Source organism: Gymnoscopelus braueri, assembly GCF_963280865.1.
Source record: "Gymnoscopelus braueri genome assembly, chromosome: 19".
Taxonomy (NCBI): Eukaryota; Metazoa; Chordata; class Actinopteri; order Myctophiformes; family Myctophidae; genus Gymnoscopelus; species Gymnoscopelus braueri.
This window is the reverse complement of record NC_137621.1, coordinates 31112005-31135070: the sequence shown is the minus strand read 5'-3', so window position 1 is coordinate 31135070 and position 23066 is coordinate 31112005. Positions and strand designations below refer to the sequence as shown.

The window sequence follows — 23066 nt, the reverse complement described above, 5'->3', positions numbered from 1 at the left end:
TCAAATGTTTTTATTGGTCTTTTATAAATGTATCAATAATCACAGACATATACGCCACAGGACCACACGTAACCACAAACCACAAATTCAAAATAAAATAAAATATCCCAAAACACAGTACCGGTAATACAGAAAGAAAACAAAAAAATTACAATTTTCTTGTTTTCTTGTCAGTCTAACAATTCACCATCCTATGTCTCAGTGTCCCTAGCCAGAAATTCCAGATTAAAATAATCCAATAATGGCTGCCAAACCTTATAGAATCTCTGGACAGAGGCCCTGGTTGAGTATTTGAGATTCTCAAGTTTTAAATATTCCATCACATCTCCAACCCAACGTGTAATGTTAATGACATCTACTAAGTTTTAACTTCCTAAACACTTGGGAGTTCTAAAGTATGTAATTCTTGTGTCTTCACACAGGTGGAGAGAGCATTCTCCATCTGTGGCACCATTGAATACATGGCTCCAGAAATTGTGGAAGGAGGGCAGTCTGGGCATGACAAGGTATATTACAGTTTCATGCTGCTTTGCTCTTTTTTGTATCTTTTTATTTCCACTCATTGAAATTCTTCCAGAATGTAATAAGCTTTCTACAGTGAACTCCTTTTTTGTTTTCTATAAAGTGACCTGTTAAGGATGGGTGTTTTCATTGTTATTATGCTTTTATTTATTTTTACTGTTATTGTACTGCTATTTCTGTCTGTTTTCACTTGTTGCTGTAATGGAGAAGAGCCGAAACCAAGGAATTTTACTTTCTTATACTTGTATAACCCAATTAGACCTGTTACACCTATACGTTGTTAAACCTTTCAAGCCCGGAATGCCTCTGTCATTTTAGTTCCAAAAATTAAAACAAATAATATTGCTATATACTGTAGCAACATTATAATTTGTTTTACTTTTTTGAATAAAGATTTGAAGTCTTTCAGAAAACTTAGGTCAGGATTTAGTAGGCAGTTTTAGAATCGGCCTCAGGTCTACATGGGTCAATGGAACCGCAACAAAAAATAAAACATTTGATGTTTTTCAGGCTGTGGACTGGTGGAGTCTCGGTGTGCTGATGTATGAGCTTCTAACGGGTGGATCACCTTTCACTGTTGATGGAGATGAGAACTCACACACAGACATCGCCAAGTATGGATTCTTCCTCTTTAATATGCAAAAATAATGTAAATTTGACCAAAATATTACTGTGCAATGATATTTGCTGTGCTGTATATCATCTATATTGAGCAGGTTTCAAGCCACTGTAAGTTGATTAATGCTGTACTGAAATTAATCTTGCAATATATCTCATATCGTTTTGATTACTGACTGTCTCTCCCTGCCCCTTTCCTCAGGAGAATTTTAAAGAAGGATCCTCCTTTCCCCAAAGAAATGGGACCACTGGCTAAAGACCTCATCCAGCGGCTACTCATCAAAGATCCAAAGAAGAGATTGGGCTCAGGTCCCAGCGGAGCCGAAAATTTAAAAAAACACCCATTTTACCAGGTGGGACACATCTCTCTGGACATTTCACATTGTTTAAAATATACTTGCAGGGTGGGCTGTTAGCATTGCATCATGGAGCCACTTGGAGGGCATAGCATTTAACTAAATTAAATGTAGTTTGTTTCTCAGCAATGGGGAGAAGAAATTGGTGCTGAATAGACTTTTCTTTTTCTCTTTATAATCTCTTTTAGAAAATTAACTGGGAAGATCTGGCAGCTAAGAAGGTGCCCGCCCCGTTCAAGCCAGTAATTCGAGACGAGCTGGATGTCAGCAACTTTGCAGAAGAGTTCACAGAGATGGACCCTACCTATTCTCCTGCAGCTCTGCCTCAGAACTGTGACCGTATCTTCCAGGTGGGAGGAACATGAGGGGGTTTGAGACAGTCAGACTATTTTTGTTGTGGTTCCATACTTTTGTTATTTTTTATGAAAAGGAGAAAACATTTTGTGTGTTGCTTTTAGGTCATCACACAGGCCTACATTGATCTTTTCACTGTCACTTGTGCTTCAGTTTTTGTACACTATTTTTGGAGGTTTGGTTTCACGGCTGGGCTTTGGTTGCATGCAGTGTAAAATGAAAAACATTACACCTTGCATACTTTTGGTCTGCGACTATATTTGAGATACTCACTCCACAGTTATTGAAATGCTCAAGTGAAATTTTGAATGCACTTGAATGTTGCTTGTGAGTCAACACAAGCCTGTCTGTGTGCATCAGTATTCAAATTGACTGAAGGGGCTTTCACTGAAGGCTTGTAATTACTGCCATATGCAGCTTTTGATTGAGGTAACAGATGTGAATGACTATTTTTGATGTGGCTTTGAACCATAATGTGGCCTGCAAACTCTGCCAGCTGATGTCTGTCTGATGTATCGTATGAATTTTCAACTCTGATTGCCTTTTGGATCCTTGAGCCCAGCAGATCAATAGATCCATTAACAGGCTTCTCTCATGGAATAAAAGGTTACACTTTGAGAGAATCACCATTTCTGTCTCGGTTACGCCTTCAACCTTTGATTGCCAACTTCATCTTGGCTTTTTTCTTTTTTCTCTTCACCTCTCGCCTGCCATTCACAGTCTCAAATTTTGTGGTCTTTATAATTTGCAAGCCTATAGCAATCTGTGAGGTAATGGCAGCAAGCCCAACTTTAAACGGTGCGCTTACCCCCAACCCCCCACAATGCTGTCTTACAAAACAAGATTAAAATTGCATTAATGGGCCTGAGATGTAATTTCACTGCAGAGCAATCAAATATTCAAGCCTGGTAATTTAGGGGCTTCTCATGCATTCAACATCCATCCTTCCGTCCATCCATGGCTGTCACTATGTGCCACACAGCTGTGTGGTGTCTCTGTGTGCGTCTGAGTGAAAAGAGGGGAGGGAGACATTAATGCCAGCTCAAGGCCCTGAGCTTCCAACAGCTGGAACCACGCAGGCACGCCAGGCAGCCTTCCACGAATGACAGCTCTAATAATAGGCACAGATGGACAGCCAATGTCAGTCATCTATGCGTGTGTGTGTGTGTGTGTGTGTGTGTGTGTGTGTGTGTGTATGTATGTGTGTATATATATATACATACATACACACACACACACACACACACACACACACACACACACACACACACACACACACACACACACACACACACACTGTAAATCAATTGAATGTTGATGCTACGGTTTAGTCTGAGGCTTTAAATTATGCGAATTGACTTCCCCTTTCAATGTGAAGCTCTGTTCTGTAGTGCTGTGACATAGGCCAGCTCCATATCGTATGTTTCTCCATAATGTAAACGTGTGGTGGTCCTGTGTGCATGTTTTTGTGCAGGGCTACTCCTTCATGGCCCCTTCCATCTTGTTCAAGAGGAACGTGGTGATGGATGACACCGTCCAGCTGTGTGGGGGCTCTGACAGACCAGGCTCTGCTGCAGTGGCCCGCAGCGCCATGATGAAGGTAAGATGGATGGGCCTGGAACCCACTGCACAAACACACTCACGTTAATGGCTGCCCTCACTGACAGATAGCTTTTTTCTTTTCTTGTCCTTTTAGCGTTAAAGTCAACTTTGAGCCATTCCCTTGATAATGTTTTGCCTAGTGTTTGCATTTGACCCTGTTTTTTTTTTGCTTGCTTACAAACATCTTGAGTGTCTCTGGCAGGTTCCCTAGTTATGTGACCAATACGGAGAGAAGTCTTTCAGTTTGATTATCAAAGAGGTCCTTTTGGAGCCAAAGGGACTGTAATTGCATTTGATGCAAAATAAATCAGTCCATAAATCGATGACCCTAAGCGTAGGTGTCATTTAGCCTGGCATTGGCCAGACTGATAACGTGGATTCACTCTCACGTTCCTCCCCGGTATCAGTCTGGACTTCGGCCAATAGGGAGCGAGTATGAGAAATCAGAAAATGATTTTGATGCTTTTCACTGTTGTACGGACTGCAGTTGAAACGCAGTCACTGATTGGCCCGATCATTTTCTGATTTCTCATACTCGCTCCCTATGGGCCGAAGTCCAGACTGATACCGGGGAGGAACGCGAGAGTGAATCCATGTTGTCAGTCTGGCCTATGCCAGGCTAGGTGTCATTGCCATGTCATTTTGAAATCAACTTCTACATGCATTTTGTCTCACCTGTGAAGTCAAAGGCTATCCATGTCCTCCATACATACTTATTATGCTCTTGGATCTGACACATTGGTTTGGGCCATTGTCTCCCCCTTCCACAGGACTCTCCTTTCTATATGAGTTATGAGATGGACATGAAGGACAACGCTCTGGGAGAGGGCAGCTTCTCCATCTGCAGACAATGCACACACAAGAAGACTGGCCAGAAATATGCTGTCAAGATTGTCAGCAAGAGGTACATGCTCATAGTCTGCTTGTATGCTTGTCTACCTAAATATTATCAGTGTTATGTCATGGTTATTTTAATGAAATGTACCAGCTCAAACGTGCTTGCTTTGATGTGCTTGTTAACCTAGATATTATGAATGAGATGTTATTTAATGGCTTATTAATTTCTTGACAAACTGTTTGATCTTCATGGGCAAGGTTAGAAACACTGACTGTCAAGTGAATATGAGCACAAAGCCACACATCTCCGCTAAAAAGTGCAAGAAGCAATCAAGACTGTACAAGCTTACACCCTGCTCAGCTCACGCTGACATGTTTGCCAAGCTAGATGCTATTGGCGTCATGTGATTAAATGGTTTAACCCATTAAGACCGGGAAAGCATTTTTACCACTTTAACCATTATTTTATACTTTGGCTATTCAAAAATAGCATATACAAGCTCATAGCGCGGCACCAAGTACCGCTCTATGAGCGCGTAGCTCTGCTATTTTTGAAAAATCGTGCAAATCTTTTAAAGCGAACATTTGAAACATATTTTGTTCCAGGGACCTCCCAGAAGCAAAGATTTGAGTTTAAAATGTTGTTTCAGGGGGCACGGTGGCGCAGTCGGTAGCGCTGTCGCCTCACAGCTAGAAGGTCCTCCTGGGTTCGATTCCCGCCGGGGGCGCTGGGGGCGTGTTCTCTCCTCCGTGTCATCAGTGCCCATACCCTAGGTGGGGTTGGCGAAGGGCCTTTCTGTGTGGAGTTTGCATGTTCTCCCCATGTCCCCTAGGGTAGGTACCCTCACAAAAACATGCAGTAATCCTGGTCTCTATACTGCCTCCCCCTGGTCAGCCGGGGAGCCTGATGGAGGGGAAAGGAACTGGTTGGAATAACGTATTCCTTCCACACGCCACGTCCTACCGAGGAAACTCCCCCCTGTCAGGTGATAAGAAGCGGCCTGCTCACTCCTCATGCATTGAAGGAAGCATGAGCTCAGTTTGGGGCTCTCCCCCGGCTGGCAGAGGGAGAGTAGTGCCCAGGATTACATTCCGTTCCCGGATTCAATGGGTTAAAGAAAACATTAATGAATTAATTAATCATTTCGAAAAAATGAGTTGAGCACAAGCATAAAGCCACATACATACTGTAGTAGGCAGAGTTTGTGCTGCAGTGCAGCTGCAGTAAAAATGACCCCAAACATGTTTGAAAGTTAAATATCCCTTTAAAGGAGGAGTTCACCCAAAAAATGATTTATTTTCTATCAATTGCACACCCCATGAAGCCTTGAATACATGGATTTATTTAGTTTTTTGTTGCATTCCTAAGCCAATAATTTGATGCCCTGGTGTATTTCCGGTAGGAGACACAAAGAATCTACTTTGTGTCTCCTACCGGATACATTAGCCGGTAGGAGACAGGAATCAAATTATTAGCTTAGGAATGCGACAAAAACACAAATAAATCCATGGATTCAAGGCTTCATGGGGTGTGCAATTGATAGAAAATAAGTCATTTTTTGGGTGAACTACTCCTTTAAGCCCGATCAGAGCCCCATTAACTTCCATTATTAAAAAAAGGTTATATTTCATAAAGTATAAAGCATATGTGATTTTTCTTTTTTACTGAACATACTTCTGTAGCCTACTGGCAATGTGCACACGAAATGTGGCACTGATCAGTCCAGCAGGTTGTGAGATTAGCTGAGCACACACACACACACACACACACACACACACACACACACACACACACACACACACACACACACACACACACACACACACACACACACACACACACACACACACACTGTCCCCCTTTTAGACGGCCACGCTGAGCCACGCTGTAATAATGTCTGGTGGTATGATATATGAATACTGGTCTTTTAATCCATTAACACTGGGAAAGCATTTCATTTTAGATTTTAGCGTTGGCTATTCTAAAATATAATATAATTCTAAAACAGCGCAAGCTGCGAGCTTGTACATCTGCTATTTTTTATTTTTTTTTAGTTTGAGAACTACTGCTTTAGAAGGCATTTGTAGAATCGGCCTCAGGTCTTAATGGGTTAAGTACTTGATTAATTGATTGACCATTGTTGACTATCACATTTACAGAAGCACAAGGCCACACAGCTCTGTGCACATTCCCCCGGGTCACAAGACAGCTGGGCTGTTCTTGCTCTGCACACAGAGCTCAATTACAAGCCTAATTTATGCTTCAGCAAAAATGTCGAGTGACATGTCACACAACACATATTCACAGAGGCATAAATTAGGCTTCAAGGTGCCGACACCCTCTGACATGAGCAGAAGTTCCATTACTAATAAACTGTGACAAGCAGCCACCCAGAGTGGCTTTAGGAAGACACATTTGACAACGCAACCTTCCTGTGATGATGCCCCCAAAAGTGAATGATACTTTAGTGCAGTGGTTCTCAACCTGTGGGTTGGGACCCCCAGGGGGGTCCCCACATGTTTTTTAGGGGTCCCCAGATGACAGTATAAGTGACAATTTAAGGACTTTTAAGACATTTTTTAATACCGAAAAAAAAGTCTATTACTGCATCAAAAGTAATCAATAATAAATTAATATAATAATAAATTATCGCCCCCCCACGCAGAGCAGTGCTGTCCTACTGGAATGTGGAGCATTACTAGGGGCGAAGCAGTTCTGTGTGCGTCACAGAAGGGGGGCGTGTTACTGCAACTCGGTGGGAAAGCAGGGCTTGCTTCGTATATGCACAACAAATTAAATTGAATTATAGAAATGAAGTGACTTTGTCTTTGTGGTTTTGCCTTGTATTGTTCACACTTCAGTTATCATTTTGTCTTTTCTCACTCTCACACCTTCAGGATGGAGGCGCAAACACAGAAGGAAATAGCAGCCCTGAAGCTGTGTGATGGCCACCCCAACATTGTCAAATTACATGAGATCTATCACGATCAGGTGAGGTGCAAAACTATGCCTGTATTCACACCAGTGAATTCTATTTGATGTTCACTGTGAATGTCTAGAGACTGCAGCCTTGTTAAGTCCTGGAACTGGAACAAAGCAGATTAATGGGGGGTGTTGGGAGCCCTCTGGGCTATCTTTTTGCGTATCGGCCCATAAACACTTTTCCCTGTTTCTGGTATCTCACAGCATATCTATTTTCAAACGACGGCAGCTGCACCAACACTTAATTTTGCAGCTCCTTCCTATACAACCTAGATTTACCGGTGCTGTGTTACCTAATCTGGGCCCACACTTGACTTAAACAAGTGTGCATAATGTGAGAAACATGGTGTGCTTGTTCTGCCGTGGAAGAGTGTGTATCTGTGTGGCTGATGGTGCCCAGGTTCATTAGCACCAGCCCTTCGAGCATGGGAGCACTGCTTTAAACTCTCATGAGCTCAGTGGGGTTATTACTGTACCTCAGAGGACCTGTGACCCAGATCAAAGCACTACTGTCTCACCCCAGCCCCTGCCTTTGTTCCCTGGCTCCTGCACTAATGAGAAACTGTGCCCCCCCCCCCACCACCACCACCACTACCAGGCACATGCACATTATTCCCATCACCAATTTTGTTTGGCCTGCTTTTCACTTCATACAATACCGTGTTGGTTTGATCTCACCATGGAATTGAGGAGGGGGGGGGGGGCTGATATTTGTCATACAAGAACGATTTGATGCCAGCAGATCACTAGTCTGTGTTTGACTGTTTTCAACTTGCAGTCCAACCTGAGCTAACACGATCAACTACAAACACATCAGTCAACTTCAAGTTGTTATTGAACTCACTGTTTGTTGAAGTTGCATAACCCTACAGGAATGTTTGCACATGTAATGCACTGTTGATATCGTCAATATCATTTTTCAATCCATGTCAAAGAATAAAGAAGTGGGTGAAGTGTAAAATATACTGTGCGTTTGCCGGTCTGTGTGTCTGGGCGCGTGTGTCTACACTTGGAATGGATGTTTGTGTGTGTATGTACGTGCGTGTGTGGCGTGCGTGCGTGTCCCTGTTTCTGTAGCTCCACACATACCTGGTTCTGGAGTTGCTGGGTGGAGGGGAGCTGCTGGAACGGATCCGCAGAAAGCAGCACTTCAGTGAGACTGAGGCCAGCCGCATCATGCGCAGACTGGTCTCCGCTGTCAGTCACATGCATGATGTTGGGGTTGTACACAGAGACCTCAAACCAGAGGTACCCATAATGTAAAATCTAGAGTGTTACCACAAGATTATATTGTTATTAACATGGTTTATACGGTTATCCTAATAGCTTAAGTTAATATTATCCAGCCCCATTTTGCATTATTTTTCATTTATTAATTTTAAAGAGACAACAAAGTCTTTCTTTAAAATTAGGGAAAAGATGAGGAATGACAAAGTGCGGGTCTGAACCGGATTCTATAAATGATTACAATCTCTGTCCAACTTGCTTCACAGAACCTGCTCTTCACCGACGAGAGTGAAAACTTGGAGATAAAGATCATAGACTTTGGTTTTGCTCGCTTAAAACCTCCAGATAATCAGCTTCTGAAGACACCTTGCTTCACGCTGCAGTATGCCGCGCCCGAGATCCTAAAGTATGATGGCTATGACGAGTCCTGTGACCTGTGGAGCCTGGGGGTCATCCTGGTGAGTGGCCCTATGAGATGCAAAAACTGTGTGGGGCACTGTGTGAACCACTGATTTATAGGACCATCATATAGTGTCTTATTCTAAAGTAAAAAAAAGAATAATAAGAAAACGACACTCGGGTGTCGCAGCAGTTCCTACACAGGTTGGTCAAGGCGCCTGTTCAGTGGGGTGTGCAGCTAGGAAGAATAAGGTGTACTGTACATTCACTTGCATTGCGTCCTCCCAGTATCCCAGTGTGATCATGTGTGATCCCACATGATCACAGACAGATCCCACATGATCACAGACACAGAGTAAAGTAATTGACCACAGTGACTTCAAGACCTGCCAACCACTGTTTTATCAGTCTAACAGATTTATGGAAGTTAGCATCTCATTGAGGGTTGTTTACCCACAGTAGACTAGTGAAACCTACAGTACTAACTGCAGCTCAGTCTTATTCATTCTGAGACTAAAAACTGCCCAAAACATTCTAGCATCAACATGGTAACATAATGTATTAATCCTGTTTGCTGTAAATCAAATGTACAAATCTCCCCCACCCCCTGGTGGAGATCTGACCTCCAGTTTGAAAACTGTAGCTTGGGAGTCTATACTAATACATTGCAAGTGAGTGCTGTTTTCATGGGTTTCCTCCATACATTGTTCGTGTGTTGATTTTATTTTCCAGTTTATGGGTTGGCCTTATGCTGCAGGGTGTTCTCATTAGGCAGCCCAGTGTTACATTGTTAAGCCGTTTTTGTTTTTCCAAGATTCTTACTGTGTGTGTGTGTGTGTGTGTGTACCTGTGTGTGTGTACCTGTGTGTGTGTACCTGTGTGCGTATGTATACTACTGTATGTGTGTTGTTTTGTTTAGTCAGGTTTGTGTGATAACCATCTCCCTCTCCTGTTCAGCACTGCATGCATTGGTGTCCTGTGGTGTGCTGACACAGTTTTTAACATGCACCACAGACCCACTAGTAACCAGCTGTTTAAGGCTGAAGATTGCATCCTTGTGAGACTTGGCTTTCCCCGGCAGCACAAATGTCATTCTAACTCAACAGCACTCTGCACAGACAGGAGGAGTAAAGCCTGAATTATACTTAAAAATGGCCGATCTACAAGCTCATAGTCGCAACGCGTCACCCTGCAACACGTAGACCAGCTATTTTGGTTGCACGACACCTGCGTGCAACCAAGTAAAATTCATGCTTAAAATGAAAAGCAGAGATTGTGGATAGAGGGCACGCGTGAGAGAGAGAGTGAGAGACTATTCATGCATGCAGAGCTCTTTCTCCCTCACTCACTCCCGCTCACTCTTGTCATTTCTCTCGCTCTCTATCTCTGCAAGCACTGCTCTACACTGTCGCCCCCTGGGGGGGATAGGGGAGCAGTACCGCCTCATGGAGCCATGACGAAATGGCTCCTGACAAGCTGCCTGCACAATGCCCTGGAAACATAGCGAGCCAAGGAGAGTCCGAAAAATACATATAAACAGAGTGCATTTCCACAATATGCATGTGCCAGAAAACGAGGGAGAGATATTAGGGCACATCTGAGTGTACACAGCCAAAAGCCCTCTGCTGTGACTAAAGGCTGATTTTTACATAGTTGCATGCCGGTTTTGTGTGCCGAAAATAGACGATGTACAAGCTTGTAGATCTGCTATATCTGGCATGCGACACCGGTCGCAAAACTAAGAATAAATTAAGCATAATGAGAACATGGAGGGCAGATATAATCAGGCCAAGGTGAGAGTGTTCTCTTCTGGCAGCTTTGCACAGAGATCTCTGCTATTTGTTCTGAGACACGGCAGAGATCCAACCATGGTCAATAACACACAGTACTGCAGCAGTGCAAATGGCTAGAGATGCCAGTAAACCGCTCTAATTAAGCATGCCAATGCTTTCCTAGGCTGTTAGGCTTAATAGTAATCTCAACATTATTTTTGACCCTCCTTTTATGGCATAGCCACAATACAGGGAGATAAAAGGCACAGGCTATTGCCATGTTGTTGCTGCATTACTACTGCAGATGTGGTATGGACGGTGATCTCGGTTGACTTCTGAATTATTTATCATAATTACAGTAGAAAGCCATGGCATTGGATTAGCATTTTTTTCATATAAAAAATAATTTCTTTCTGATTGCTTTGAAATATAGGAGAAGCACTCTGCGCAAGACCACACCATTATTTGGAAGCGGAAGCTATTTTCGCTATTCGACATACAATGAAGTATAATAGGATTTAAAATATGAATGTTGAATTAAAAGGTTATTTATCTATAATGTAGCAGTGGGTTCCAGTTAAACTGTGTAACAAAATTCTATATTAAATGCCAATGCCCATCAATAGCCTACCACATATGTCACAAATGTTCAAAATGCGGATCAGTTGTGATAGCATAAGACCAATTTAATGTAGTGCTTGTTCATGTTACAATGCCTACTCGATTTCTTTAGGAAGACTTATTATCCTCTAGCCTAACTGCACTAATCTCGTCTCATCTCTAGCACACTGATCGTCATAAAATAGTTATATTCTTAAAATATATATTCACATACCAACTCTTTGTGGAAACGTGACCAGTGTTGCCTAAATTCCATGTCCATGTCACTGATTCCTTAAATAATATGGTATTTAGTCTTCAAGCAATAATATAATGTCTAAAAGCATGTTTACATTAGAAATCCAGCAGTCTATTGTACATCTTGATTGGTTGTTTTATTGCAAATTTTCAATGACAGATTCATTGGTTTATTAAGCTGTTCATGATGCTGAAACTTTATGTATTTAATGAAACTACATAAAAATGCTCTCCTCTCCTGTGTGTGTGGCCAAGTATTTTAAATATAATTAACTACATTGTTGTGACTGTCAGTTCCATATTCTAAAACTAGCAAACTTCTCGTACTGGAAATTAGAGCTACCAGTGTAGCAGTTTAGAATCCCCCTAACAACCTAAACCCTATGGAGTGTGCCAACGCGTCGTCACCACGGGGGGGCGTGGCATAGTAGCGCAGACATGTTTGTTTTGGGCAATGTTAAGTCAACCTGGTTTTTACCCCTCACAGATGTCCGCTGCTACCAAAAGACACTTGTTGACGCCCCCTTCAGGATTTTTGGCACGCTCTATACTTTAGGCCTGTTCGGCCAAGTTTCCTTTCACTCTGGAATTTGACACACAGTTGATGCTCTTGTTCGTTTCAGTACACTATGCTGTCAGGCCAGGTGATTTGACTCACAGTTGATGCTCTTGTTCGTCTCAGTACACTGTGTTGTCTGGCCAGGTGATTTGACTGACAGTGATGTTCTTGTTCGTTTCAGTACACTATGCTGTCAGGCCAGGTACCATTCCAGTGCCAGGAGAAGAGCCTTACCCACACCAGTGCAGCAGAGATAATGAAGAAGATCAAACAGGGGGATTTCTCTTTCGAGGGAGAGGCCTGGAGGAATGTGTCCCAGCAGGCTAAGGACCTCATACAAGGTGTGGGTGGACTCTGTGGTCCCTATTTTAAACCTATCGCTAAACACTGCGAAGTTTAGCGGTAGTATCATTGCTAGTTTACAACTGACGTAGTTGTCATTGCCACGCCCAGCGTTAAGGTTGTATAATTACCAAATGTACTTGGCTCATCTGCACACTGATGATACGACACTCTGATTGGTCCAATTATGTATGTATTATTATTATATATATATATATTTTTTTTTGTTCTTTATTTACCCAGCAAGTAAAGTGCTCATTTTCAGCAACGCCCTGCACATAGAAACATACAGACAGACAGACACATTAAAACTTGGGAGCTGACTAGTACAACCACAGTCTTATGCTGTTGGCCACTAAGCAGCTCCACTGGAGCAGTTGGGGTTCAGTGCCTTGCTCAAGGGCACTTCAGTGGTGTTGGGGAAGTGGTGACCATTCACTTCCGCACCCAGATTTTTTCCTGCCAGTCCGAGGATTCGCACCGGCAACCTTCCGGCAACGAGGGCGCTCCTCTAACCTTTAGGCCACCACTGCCCACAATGCCCAATTATGTTATAAGTGCTACAGTATGCTGTGTTGTGTCCAAAACATACCCATGACCAGTGTTGGGGATAACGGCGTTACAAGTAACGGAATACTTTTTTGGGGAACGGAGTAATGTAACACGTTAGTTTTGCAATTAGAGTACTCGGTTACTTAGTTACCTTTTCCCAAATAATGGCGTTACTTCGTTACATTTAAGACCTATATTTCCCTGTTCTTTCTGTTGCCACAAAGGAAAAGGAAAATCCATCCGACGCGTTTCCTGATAAATGACAAGCTCGTCTCTGACAGAAACTTGCACGGATGTTACACGAAAATTGGTGACCGGGCCAGCAGTCTGTGGTGATTGCGTAATCATTCTAGTCAATGGGTCACCACTTTTGGTGTGACGCAGGCCGCGACTGACGTTATTACTGGTCTTGTTTACATAAATTTGTTGCACGTGTGCGACATACAGAGATTGAGAGAAGACAGAGAGGTTGCCCTTTAGTACGGTCGTGGAATATTCACACTATTTTTGGATTTATTGGTGAAAGGAGGAGAACGTCAATGCAAATTAGCCTTGGTGAAGGCCAGCACAGCTCCACAACACTCCGGTAGGCTGCACTCTTGATTCTATGTTTACCAAACTTCCTCGCAGGTGGATTCTAATCGTCGGTAACGCAAAAATTATCTAACAAGTTACTTTTCTCAGAAGGTAATCCTGTAACGTAACAGAATACTTTTTAATGGCGGTAATCCTGTAACATAACAAGTTACTTTTAAAAGTTACGTTACTCAACACTGCCCATGACTAATTCAGCCTAGTCTTGCGCCTATAAAACCTGCTGTTTAACTAACAAAATTGGAACTGGACACAACCCCAGCACAATTGCAACTTGCGTCCATGGATCATTTGAATAGGTCAAATTGACCAAGGTCAATGTTGATCTGTTTTGTCACCTCGGGCCCATACTTGGTCTTGTCATTACAATTTTTATTTTCATCAAGGTAAAATCTAATAATGTGAGCTGTTTGCGATTTAGACTGGGAGGACGTTTTCAACAAGGAAAAATCTAATAATGTGAGCTGTTTGCCGTTTAGACTGGAAGGAAAGTTGAATCCTTTCATCAATCTCATTTTGCTTAATAAAGATATAGATTTGTGTATCTTTTTTAGTAAATGTCTAAACTCTACTGAGCAGCTCAGTTTGGTTGAACTACCTGGCCAGGGAAATGCTTGCTCTTTTGCAGTTCACCTTTGGCTCACCCTTTCAGAAGAGCTGATGTTAATGGTTTGAGTCTGGCTTCCCATAGAGCTGCTGACAGTGGATCCAAACAAGAGGATTAAGATGTGTGGCCTGCGCTACAATGCTTGGCTCCAGGATGACAGCCAGCTGTCCTCCAACCCCCTAATGACCCCAGACATCCTGGGCTCTTCCACCGCCAACGTTCACACCTATGTCAAAGCCACCTTTAATGTACGAAATTACACACACACTTTCTGTTCATTTTGTTTTTTCAATCATAACATTTTGTATAACTGGTTTGACAGTCCTGTATTCTTGTAAGATTTGTCCACAATCCCTTGGCCTTTCACAGGCATTCAATAAGTGCAAGCGAGAGGGGTTCCGCCTGCAGACAGTGGATAAGGCGCCACTGGCCAAAAGGAGGAAGATGAAGAAGACTAGCACCAGCACAGAGACGCGCAGCAGCTCCAGCGAGAGCACCCAGTCCTCCTCGTCCTCCTCCCAGTCCCAGGAGAAGACTCCACCGGAGAGCGACCCCTCCATGCCCCAGCCCTCCTGCAGCACCCCTGACAACACACCCCTGACCTCGGGTACAGACTCTGAGCACACAGACCAGCCAGCGCCTCCAGCCTTCCGCTTCTCAGAGGGTCAGTGAAAGAGAGATGGAGCGACACGGGCAAATATTGTTGAACTAAAGGATGGATAGGAACAGTGTAGAGATCCCGCTCTCCCTCCCTCTCCCCAATCTCTTTCTCTTCCTCTCACTCTCTCTTTGGCAGCTCTCCGCCTCTGGCAGAGAGCTCAAATGCATGGACAAGAGCATGACTCCGAACCGAGCATGCAACAGAAGCAGCAACCACCTCAACCAATCAATCAATCAATCAATCCATTATCCATAGCAATAGCCTTTAGTAATTCCCTTAGTCTTTGACATGTCCCACCCTCTCTCACACGAGACGGTATCAATCAGGGAGTGTACCAGGAAGAGTTGTCGCCAAACAAATGCGCTGTCCTACTGCCCCAGTGCGTCCAATGTGGTGAGGTGAAGTTATACTTTGACACAAAGTATACATTTGCCTTTAACCATTCTCAAGTTTGGCCATGTGTCCAGAGCTCTAGAGATTTTAAAGGGAAAGTTGCAGTATGTTTTCTACAGTTTATTGGTAAAGGGGTCCACTTCTCTCTTCTTCTGAGAAAGGTCTCTGCAGAATGGAGCAGGGTCATTTATATGTTAAAACTTTACAGACTGAAGTTTATTTATGATGAGCTATATCGTTTTTATGTTAACTTATTTGTGTGTGTTTCAGATGGCTCTGAAATAAATCAATGGACACGGTGTGAGTATTTTAAAAACTAGATATTTTGTGTATGTAGAGACATTTATGCTTTGAGCAAAAAAAAAGAATAGAAAAAAGACCAGACAACATCTCTATGTAATCTTCACAGTTGCCAACTCGTTGAGATTAATTAATTCCAACTCTCTCAATGTGAGACACCATGACTACACATTAAGTATAGTAGAGTCAATGTCAGGTGTCTAATCTTCAGAAGCATGGTGAAAAATAAACACTAGCCCTCAGCTAAATGGTTGTAAATTTTTGCTGTGGATAAAGTTTCTCAACCCTACCAGCTGCTTTAGCGTGCCAGGGTAGGTCATTCTGTAGAGCACTTGACTTGGAATCACAAGGTTCTCAGTTTGATACCAGGCGCCGCCAACTACGCGTATGAGTAGCATGGCTTTGTTTGTGCATAAGTATTGGGAGCTGACAGTTGGTGAGGTGCTCCACCTCAGCAATCCATCTCCCTGGTCTAGGGCCTTGTTGTTAGGGGGATCGATGCCCATTGCTCGGATGATACTGACAATAAGCCACTTCGATCTACTTGCTTACTTGACATGCATTGTCGCTTTTTATGGTTCCTGTGCGGTTCTTTTTTTGCTTAAATATTTATTTAGGCTTTTAAAGTAGCGTAGCCTGTTAATAATAAAACGTGTACATATTACCATAGTCAACCAAATGCAGTTGTGTCAGTCAAACACCTGAGTAGAAGTGACCCTAATAGAAAAGATTCCAAACAGAATCAGTCCAGAATCTTGGTTATTTAGCTTGGTAGCTGGAATGATGATGACTGTGTTACCATGGCTGACATACCACATGGTTTACTTAACCCAATATGTGGGTCTTTAGCGCAGTGGTTCTCAATCTGTGGGTCGCGACCCCCAGGTTGATTACTTCATCCAAAGTAATCAAGAAATTATACTTTAAAAACTGGTCAAACATTTGCCAAATTGTCAAATAATATAAGGAGGCAAAAAATTTATAAATAGCCGATTGGCTATTTTCACAATATCTCAACTCCTACAATTCCAAGTGCTTATCAGGGTGGCGGGTCCCCAGTTCAAATATGATTATTTTGGGGGGTCACGGCCTGAAGGTTGAGAACCACTGCTTTAGCTGAACTGTCTTGGGACTCAGGTGTAGTTCATAGTAGGTGGACCTAAAAGTTGACATAGTCTCAACATGAAAACAAAGAATTGGACTGGTTGGAATATCCTACCAGAACATTCAGATTGGCCAGCCCTTGGGTAATGAGCTGTTAAGTTGAGGTTGCTGAGGTTCAACATGCCAAAAGGGGAAATTAGACTTGCTTTCCTCTTAAGATATATTATGTGCCAAAATAAAATTACTATCTGACCTGGTAATTGGCCATATTCACGCAGTGGCCATTTTGCGCTTACTTCGTACTGGGGGATTGCCAACCCCCGGAGTATGAAGTAACTCGGTACTCGGTAGAGCATGCAGAGTAAAGCCTGCAGCATACTCCAAAAACAAAATTCTGCTCCAGCAGGAAAATAACAAAGTTAGATGCCGAGCGAATGAACAAATGCAGTGCCTTGCCATCTTACACTTCCAAGACTTTCGAACTAGCCAAACATCACCGCAGAGACATGTGATTGGTCAGACACATATATTTTATTTCGGCAATCTGCTGGTAGTGTTAACATGGATAGTTTTGTAGAAGGGTTGTCTGAGGAGGTTAGGAGGTATATCAGACAGCAAATAATTCATGGAGAGAGCTAGCACACACATTGTCCATCGTGTCTGTCGCCAGAAATGGTGAGACAAATGATGTCAAAGCACGTCGGAGGTTGATGTAAACAAACAGAAGAGATCTTTGGTAAAATCACTGTTCCAGAGCTGAATAGATGTTTGAATTCCTTTCAGAGTACGCTGCAGGTTAAAGGGTGATGATGGATGGTGCTTCTTGACCTGGCAGCAAAACAAAACAAAAATGGTTTACTGGCAACAAGGTGTGCTGTGCAACACAGTGGAGGCAGCTCCTCTGTCACCCATGTCCATCAGACTTGCCGCAAAAACGTTGCCCTGCTTATCATGCCTTGATTTTTAACCACTTAACCACAAATATTTGTACATTATTTTCAAAATGGTGGCATGTCCAGTGGGTGGTCTTGTGTGGCACGGGTCACCCCTGGAATCTGAGGTGCCAGCCCAGGTGCCACCCCATTACACACTTTGGGAAATACCTTCAGAAAGCGCTAGAATGCATCCGGGGTGCTCTCTCTTGGTTGTTTATCTTTCTAAAAATGTTAATTCTAACCGCATCCACCCATAACAACTCGGGTTATAATCATCCTTATACTTGGGATGAACGTTCATTAGAATGCATATTAAAAGAAGAACATGGAAAATGACTGTTCATTAATAAATGTGCTCTATGACGTAAACGGCAGAGAGCTCTGAAATCGGAGCAAATTCTCACAACATATTTATGAATGCAGCCAAATATTACATTTGTATGGTGCCACACGCTACGTGTTGCCATTGGTATGTGTATCTCTTGTAAGAGTGAACATGCCGTTATGGAATGATTTGTCACAAAATATGGTAATTGATGTGATTCCGATTTCCGACATTTGTGTGTGTGTGTGTGCACGCCCAAATAGGGCCACCCAGGTAAAAAAGTCTGGACATGCCACTGAGCTGATCTACAAGCTCACAACACATTGCAGCGCAGCATGTTGTGAGCTTTTTTTATAATTCGTTTTTATTTGAATTTCACCAATAACATGGCCAAAACTGGCTTACAGGGTTATTATAGCGGTTAATGGTTGGGGCGTACTGCAAAACTTATATCCTATATGACAACATCAAGTTCCTAATGAGGAACTTAAACCAATTCTGCTTTTTCATGTTTCTTCCAAATCACTTCCTCTCTTTGCCATGTTGTACTGCATGACTGAAATAATGATCTTTGCACTGTGTGATAACTTGCATTCTTTTATGATGCTGATACTTAAGTTATTTATACTTGTTTATTTTTAATATGAGTTTGTTTAAATTATGATTCTGTGACAATTGGAGCTACTGGAATGTTAAGGGACAGTGCATTTCAACAGCAAAGGTCCTTAAAAAACAGAAAATCGTTTTATCTATATATTTTTTAAACCCAGAGATGATCCCTGCAATATAAGCCACCTTATCCAATGTTCTGTTCATATTTGCAGGGCTCTAGGTTATTTAGTATATTCTGTTAATATAGAATATGAAGATGCATTGCATACACCTTACAGCATAAAAGGCTTCACCATTTTAATGTACTCAACAGTGCGAACCAAATCAATTTGAAAAGCAACTTTAAAGTACCTGCTCTTAAGCTGCATGAGATATTCTCTGTCATGCAAATATTATGCACAATTGCTTCTTTCTGTCACATTCTTTTCTGTCCAACTAGTAAAATATGTAAAATATTTTTAGTCAAGAATATCTTTTAGTAGCAGGATATGGTATGCTTGCAACTTAGGGTTAGCCATTAAAGGACTTAGTATCAACATTCAGTACATTTCTTCACTCAGAACTATGCATCCATGTACGCCTATTCAATTGATTTATCATTTTAACAACCACTTTATCCCTATTAAATATTTTTTAATGTAGATCTGCTCTTTTTGAAAAAGGGAAAACAATTGAAAATGTTTGCCTATATTGACATGCTTAAAATAGGGACGCCGGGTTGATAGTGGTTAAGCAGGCTAACAGGGTCAGAAGCACTTGAAATAGCCAACAAAAGTTAACCTGTGCTTTGGCCCATGAATTGCATTAACCACAGTGGAAATAGACAAGTAGTATCTGTTGCCTCTATTAAAAGCTGGAACCCTTGCAGCTAAACACCACAAAGCTCTGTGTGCATGAGTTCCCCGTTGCTGCCTCATTAGCCCTCCTCTCTTTTGTTTGGGTTTATTAATAGCTTAAGCGGAGGAAGGGGAAGTGGAGTGTCCTATATTGAACTACCCTCTGGGAGACGTGCTCTATTAGCTGATGCACTGCTGCTACTGCAGCAGCAAGGCTTGTTTGTTCCAAAGAAAAGTATTCCACTCACTTCCTCGGTGGGGACCCAGGTACGCTGTCAGAGAAATGGGGTGTTTTAAGTACCACAGTCTCTTAAGGCTGGTTCCTAACTAGTCCCCCTCCTGTCTTTGGAACGGCTTGTTCAGAGTGCCAGTTATGGAGATGGAGAGAGTCATTTTTTGGAGGTTCTGTTTCTGATGTAGTTTTGATGTCTGTCCCGTGGAGTTGTAGTGGTAGGCATCTTCTCTGTAGTGCTTTATTAAAGTTCTAGATATCTGAACTGAACTGAAAACACTCTAGCTAATTAGCTGTTTTTACTGTTGCATGTCCCACATTAGTTCGCTTTTCATTATAAAAGCAGCTATTTTACCCAACTCGGTGTCTCTTTGTAACGTTGGCATTAACATTTTCTCTCAGGCTGTTGTCTGCTGTCATTGAGCCAGAGGGATCGGCAGATGCTCCTGTTGCCTTTTTAGACAGTGAAGTGTGGATGAGCTTAAGATAAAACACCTGGCTTATAACCAAAATAAATAGTCATACTGAATATGTGCCATAACTATAGGACTGCTGCTCGGGTACTGCAGCTCTTTGCCATGGAGCATCAGGTGTTTTGATGGGATTGTGCAACTCCTCTGCAATGCTTGCAAGGACATTGCAGTGACCTGGTTGTGTCAGTTTTGTGATCAGCAGTTAAGACAGTTGGGCTGGAGCTGTCCAAGGCCCCTTCTATCTGTGCTGATGTTGATGTGCTGGTGTTGGGACACCATAGGAAGAAGACATTGTCAGAACGCAATACTTGGTCAGCATGGGTACATGTGGGCCTAGAAATAGGAGTCTTGTTGCACCATCACAGGGTACAACTACTGGCTGCAGTCTAGTGGAATTGGTGTGCCAACAAAGCCAATAATACTGGATGGTTTCTAGTCATGGCACATGGTAAGTAATGTAGCTATGCATTACCCACGGTCCTTAGTGTTTGATTCATTGCCGGCCGTCAGGGAGGGTTCGTGCTTGTCAAGCCATCATAGTTGTTCTGCATGCTACATGTATGCTATTATTGATGCCATTGCCTTACAGTGCTTTTCCTGGTTGAAGCTTATCTGAGTACTGTTGCAGCAAATCCCTTTGAGACTAGCAAATGTCCCACCTTTGAAAACATGCAATCAATCTTTAAGGGCAAGTTTTTGCAGTTGATCGTGTGCTGTTGATTTGTCTTGAATGGTGAAAAATATATATTTTTCCTTTATGGTCAGACGCTAGACTTTCGTATCACCTCTCAGTTGCTCTGTTGGTGTCTGTTGTCCTGCGTTTATTAAAAGACAAAACAGCTATATTTGAACCACTGTAGTAACCACTGGTTGCTACTTCAGTTACTGCAATGAGATACAGCGTACAGTATATACTTTTTGGGCACTGTGAATACCATCAATGAGGTCTTAACAGGGATGGTATGAAAATAATATGTGAAATCTGAGTACATAGATTTATTTTTTCTTTTGCTTCACATTTATAAATGCTTTACTAGCTGGCTGAAAATACCTGTATGTTTAATAACCTGATATTATTGATGTCTGAACCTGTTCATCTTTTGATAGATACAGTACTTGGCTGCAGTTGCATATAAGATTGGAATTTACATTTTATGGAAGATATTTTACGGAAATATTTTGTAATACCAGGAATTGAATTTGTGTATATATGAGGCGTCACCAATCATGATAAAATGTAAAAATTCCCCCAGTTTGTTTAAATTGTACTTGGTGACTTCTAAAGGTATTCTTACTCTGACTAGGCACAAATCTGTTCACGTTAACAAAAAAGTATTCTTGTTTGAAATACATGTCATGTCAAATGTCATGAAATACAAAAGCTTTCGAAATTATAAAGTGTTATTTATTTTGTACTTTTAATCATCCACTGAAATGTTGTATTCTAGGATGTGCAGTTTTAACATACAACCTCTAGATGGCAGTGTTTGATTAAAATACCACAGGTTCAACAGTCCAAACCTCTCCTGTGTAGCTGATCAGCTTCTTCTCACTGTGCAACATGAGTTCTTGACAGTATTTGATATTTATCCATAGACAACTCGGTATACAGGAAACATTTTTTTTTGTTTTATACCTATATCAATATGTATTCCCATGTTTTCTAGCAGGGCTAGATATTTACATGTACAGTTCTAAGTTCACACTGGAATTCAGTTGATAAATGTAAATTTAAAACCAAATTAAGGTTATTTTTCTTTGTCTTAAAAAAGGGTTCTGTAAATACTGTAAATGTTCAGTCATTGTATTAAGTCAGTGTATGACTTCATGTTCAACTACATGTGTGCAGTGTGGGATTGATAAAGAGGGATTCATTCATTAAAGAAAGATATGTTCCTTTTACAGAAGGTTATTTCAAAGTTGAATTATTTTTGTTTCTCATGTATTTTATATTGCCAGGATGTTTTGACACAAATACTGGTGTGAGATTTCAGGAGATAGTGGTCTGGGAAAGAGTTGAATCAACTCTGGCATTGGCATGGACAGTGAGGGACTGATGTTCATTTGTAAAGTAAATGTTTGAGCTTTGTTTGTGTTTGCAGAATTTGCCTGTTCAGTGTTTAATATATCTGTGAGGAAAAAGTTTATAAAAAAAGAGAGGGAAGAAGTTAAGGGCTTTAAGGTTTTTGAATCCTTTATAGAAATGACCATGTTGTTCCTGTTTGTCACATCTTCAAATAAAGTTTTTAAGTTCACTAACGTTCAGTCTCTCTTGTGTTGTTTAATCCATATCAGTGTAAAATTCATCCTGGGCTTGAATGGGCTTGTATGATATACAGTTTGTTCAGTAGACCTTATACAGTAACTGTAGTGAGGCTCAAAGGGCAAATGTATTAAAATCTTATGAAAATAGCAGATCTACAAGATCCCAACGCATCGCATTGTGATCTGACAATCATCTTCCCAACACTGCTCTCTGTTGCTTTTAACAGATCTACAAGCACGCAATGTCAGTGCTTTTGTAAGGTTCTTTATTCAAGGCCACCACTTGTAACATTTTCTCTCGACATCTAAATCCTCCGAGGTAAGTATTTAATGATCACACATTTTCCATGCCCCTAATGGCACAGGTGAGATGTAAGAGGTTTGTAGAAAGGAGTTTCTTTTGTGTTCAAACCCACCTCTTGGAACATTTTCACATACCATCTAAATCAATTACAGGGTAAGTATTTCATTTGAAGAAATTCACCAGGGTGGAATGAGGAGGCACTCCAAAATAAAAGTTGCAAGACTGAACTCGATTAACCATCTCTTTTATTCGGACGTGGCATAAAGCTAAAGATTTTTTGAATGGTTTTCAACGACATGCAATAGCAGTGTTTCTCAACCTTTTTTTGGGGCCAGTGCTCCCTATCCAAAATCCAGATCTCTTACTGCCCCCCACACCCAATTAAAATGTAAGCTTTATTTTTATTGTGTATTGTGTTGCTTCTATAAGTAAGAAAACACAATC

General features: G+C 41.8%; 1 protein-coding gene across 2 annotated transcripts in view; it reads left to right on the top strand.

Annotated features, from left to right (window-relative positions):
* The window catches only part of rps6ka5 (ribosomal protein S6 kinase, polypeptide 5), a 31658-nt gene extending 9340 nt beyond the window's left edge, over positions 1 to 22318 (top strand). For both annotated transcript variants that reach the window (XM_080414783.1, XM_080414784.1), the window contains exons 6-17: positions 423 to 506; positions 1033 to 1136; positions 1343 to 1493; positions 1685 to 1846; positions 3325 to 3450; positions 4223 to 4356; positions 7188 to 7281; positions 8350 to 8520; positions 8766 to 8957; positions 12269 to 12428; positions 14267 to 14430; positions 14552 to 22318. In XM_080414783.1, coding sequence (XP_080270909.1) covers positions 423 to 506; positions 1033 to 1136; positions 1343 to 1493; positions 1685 to 1846; positions 3325 to 3450; positions 4223 to 4356; positions 7188 to 7281; positions 8350 to 8520; positions 8766 to 8957; positions 12269 to 12428; positions 14267 to 14430; positions 14552 to 14854 — 1845 coding nt within the window. In that variant the 3' untranslated portion in view covers positions 14855 to 22318. The remainder of the gene's footprint in view (positions 1 to 422; positions 507 to 1032; positions 1137 to 1342; positions 1494 to 1684; positions 1847 to 3324; positions 3451 to 4222; positions 4357 to 7187; positions 7282 to 8349; positions 8521 to 8765; positions 8958 to 12268; positions 12429 to 14266; positions 14431 to 14551) is intronic.
* The last annotated feature ends 748 nt before the right edge of the window (positions 22319 to 23066 follow it).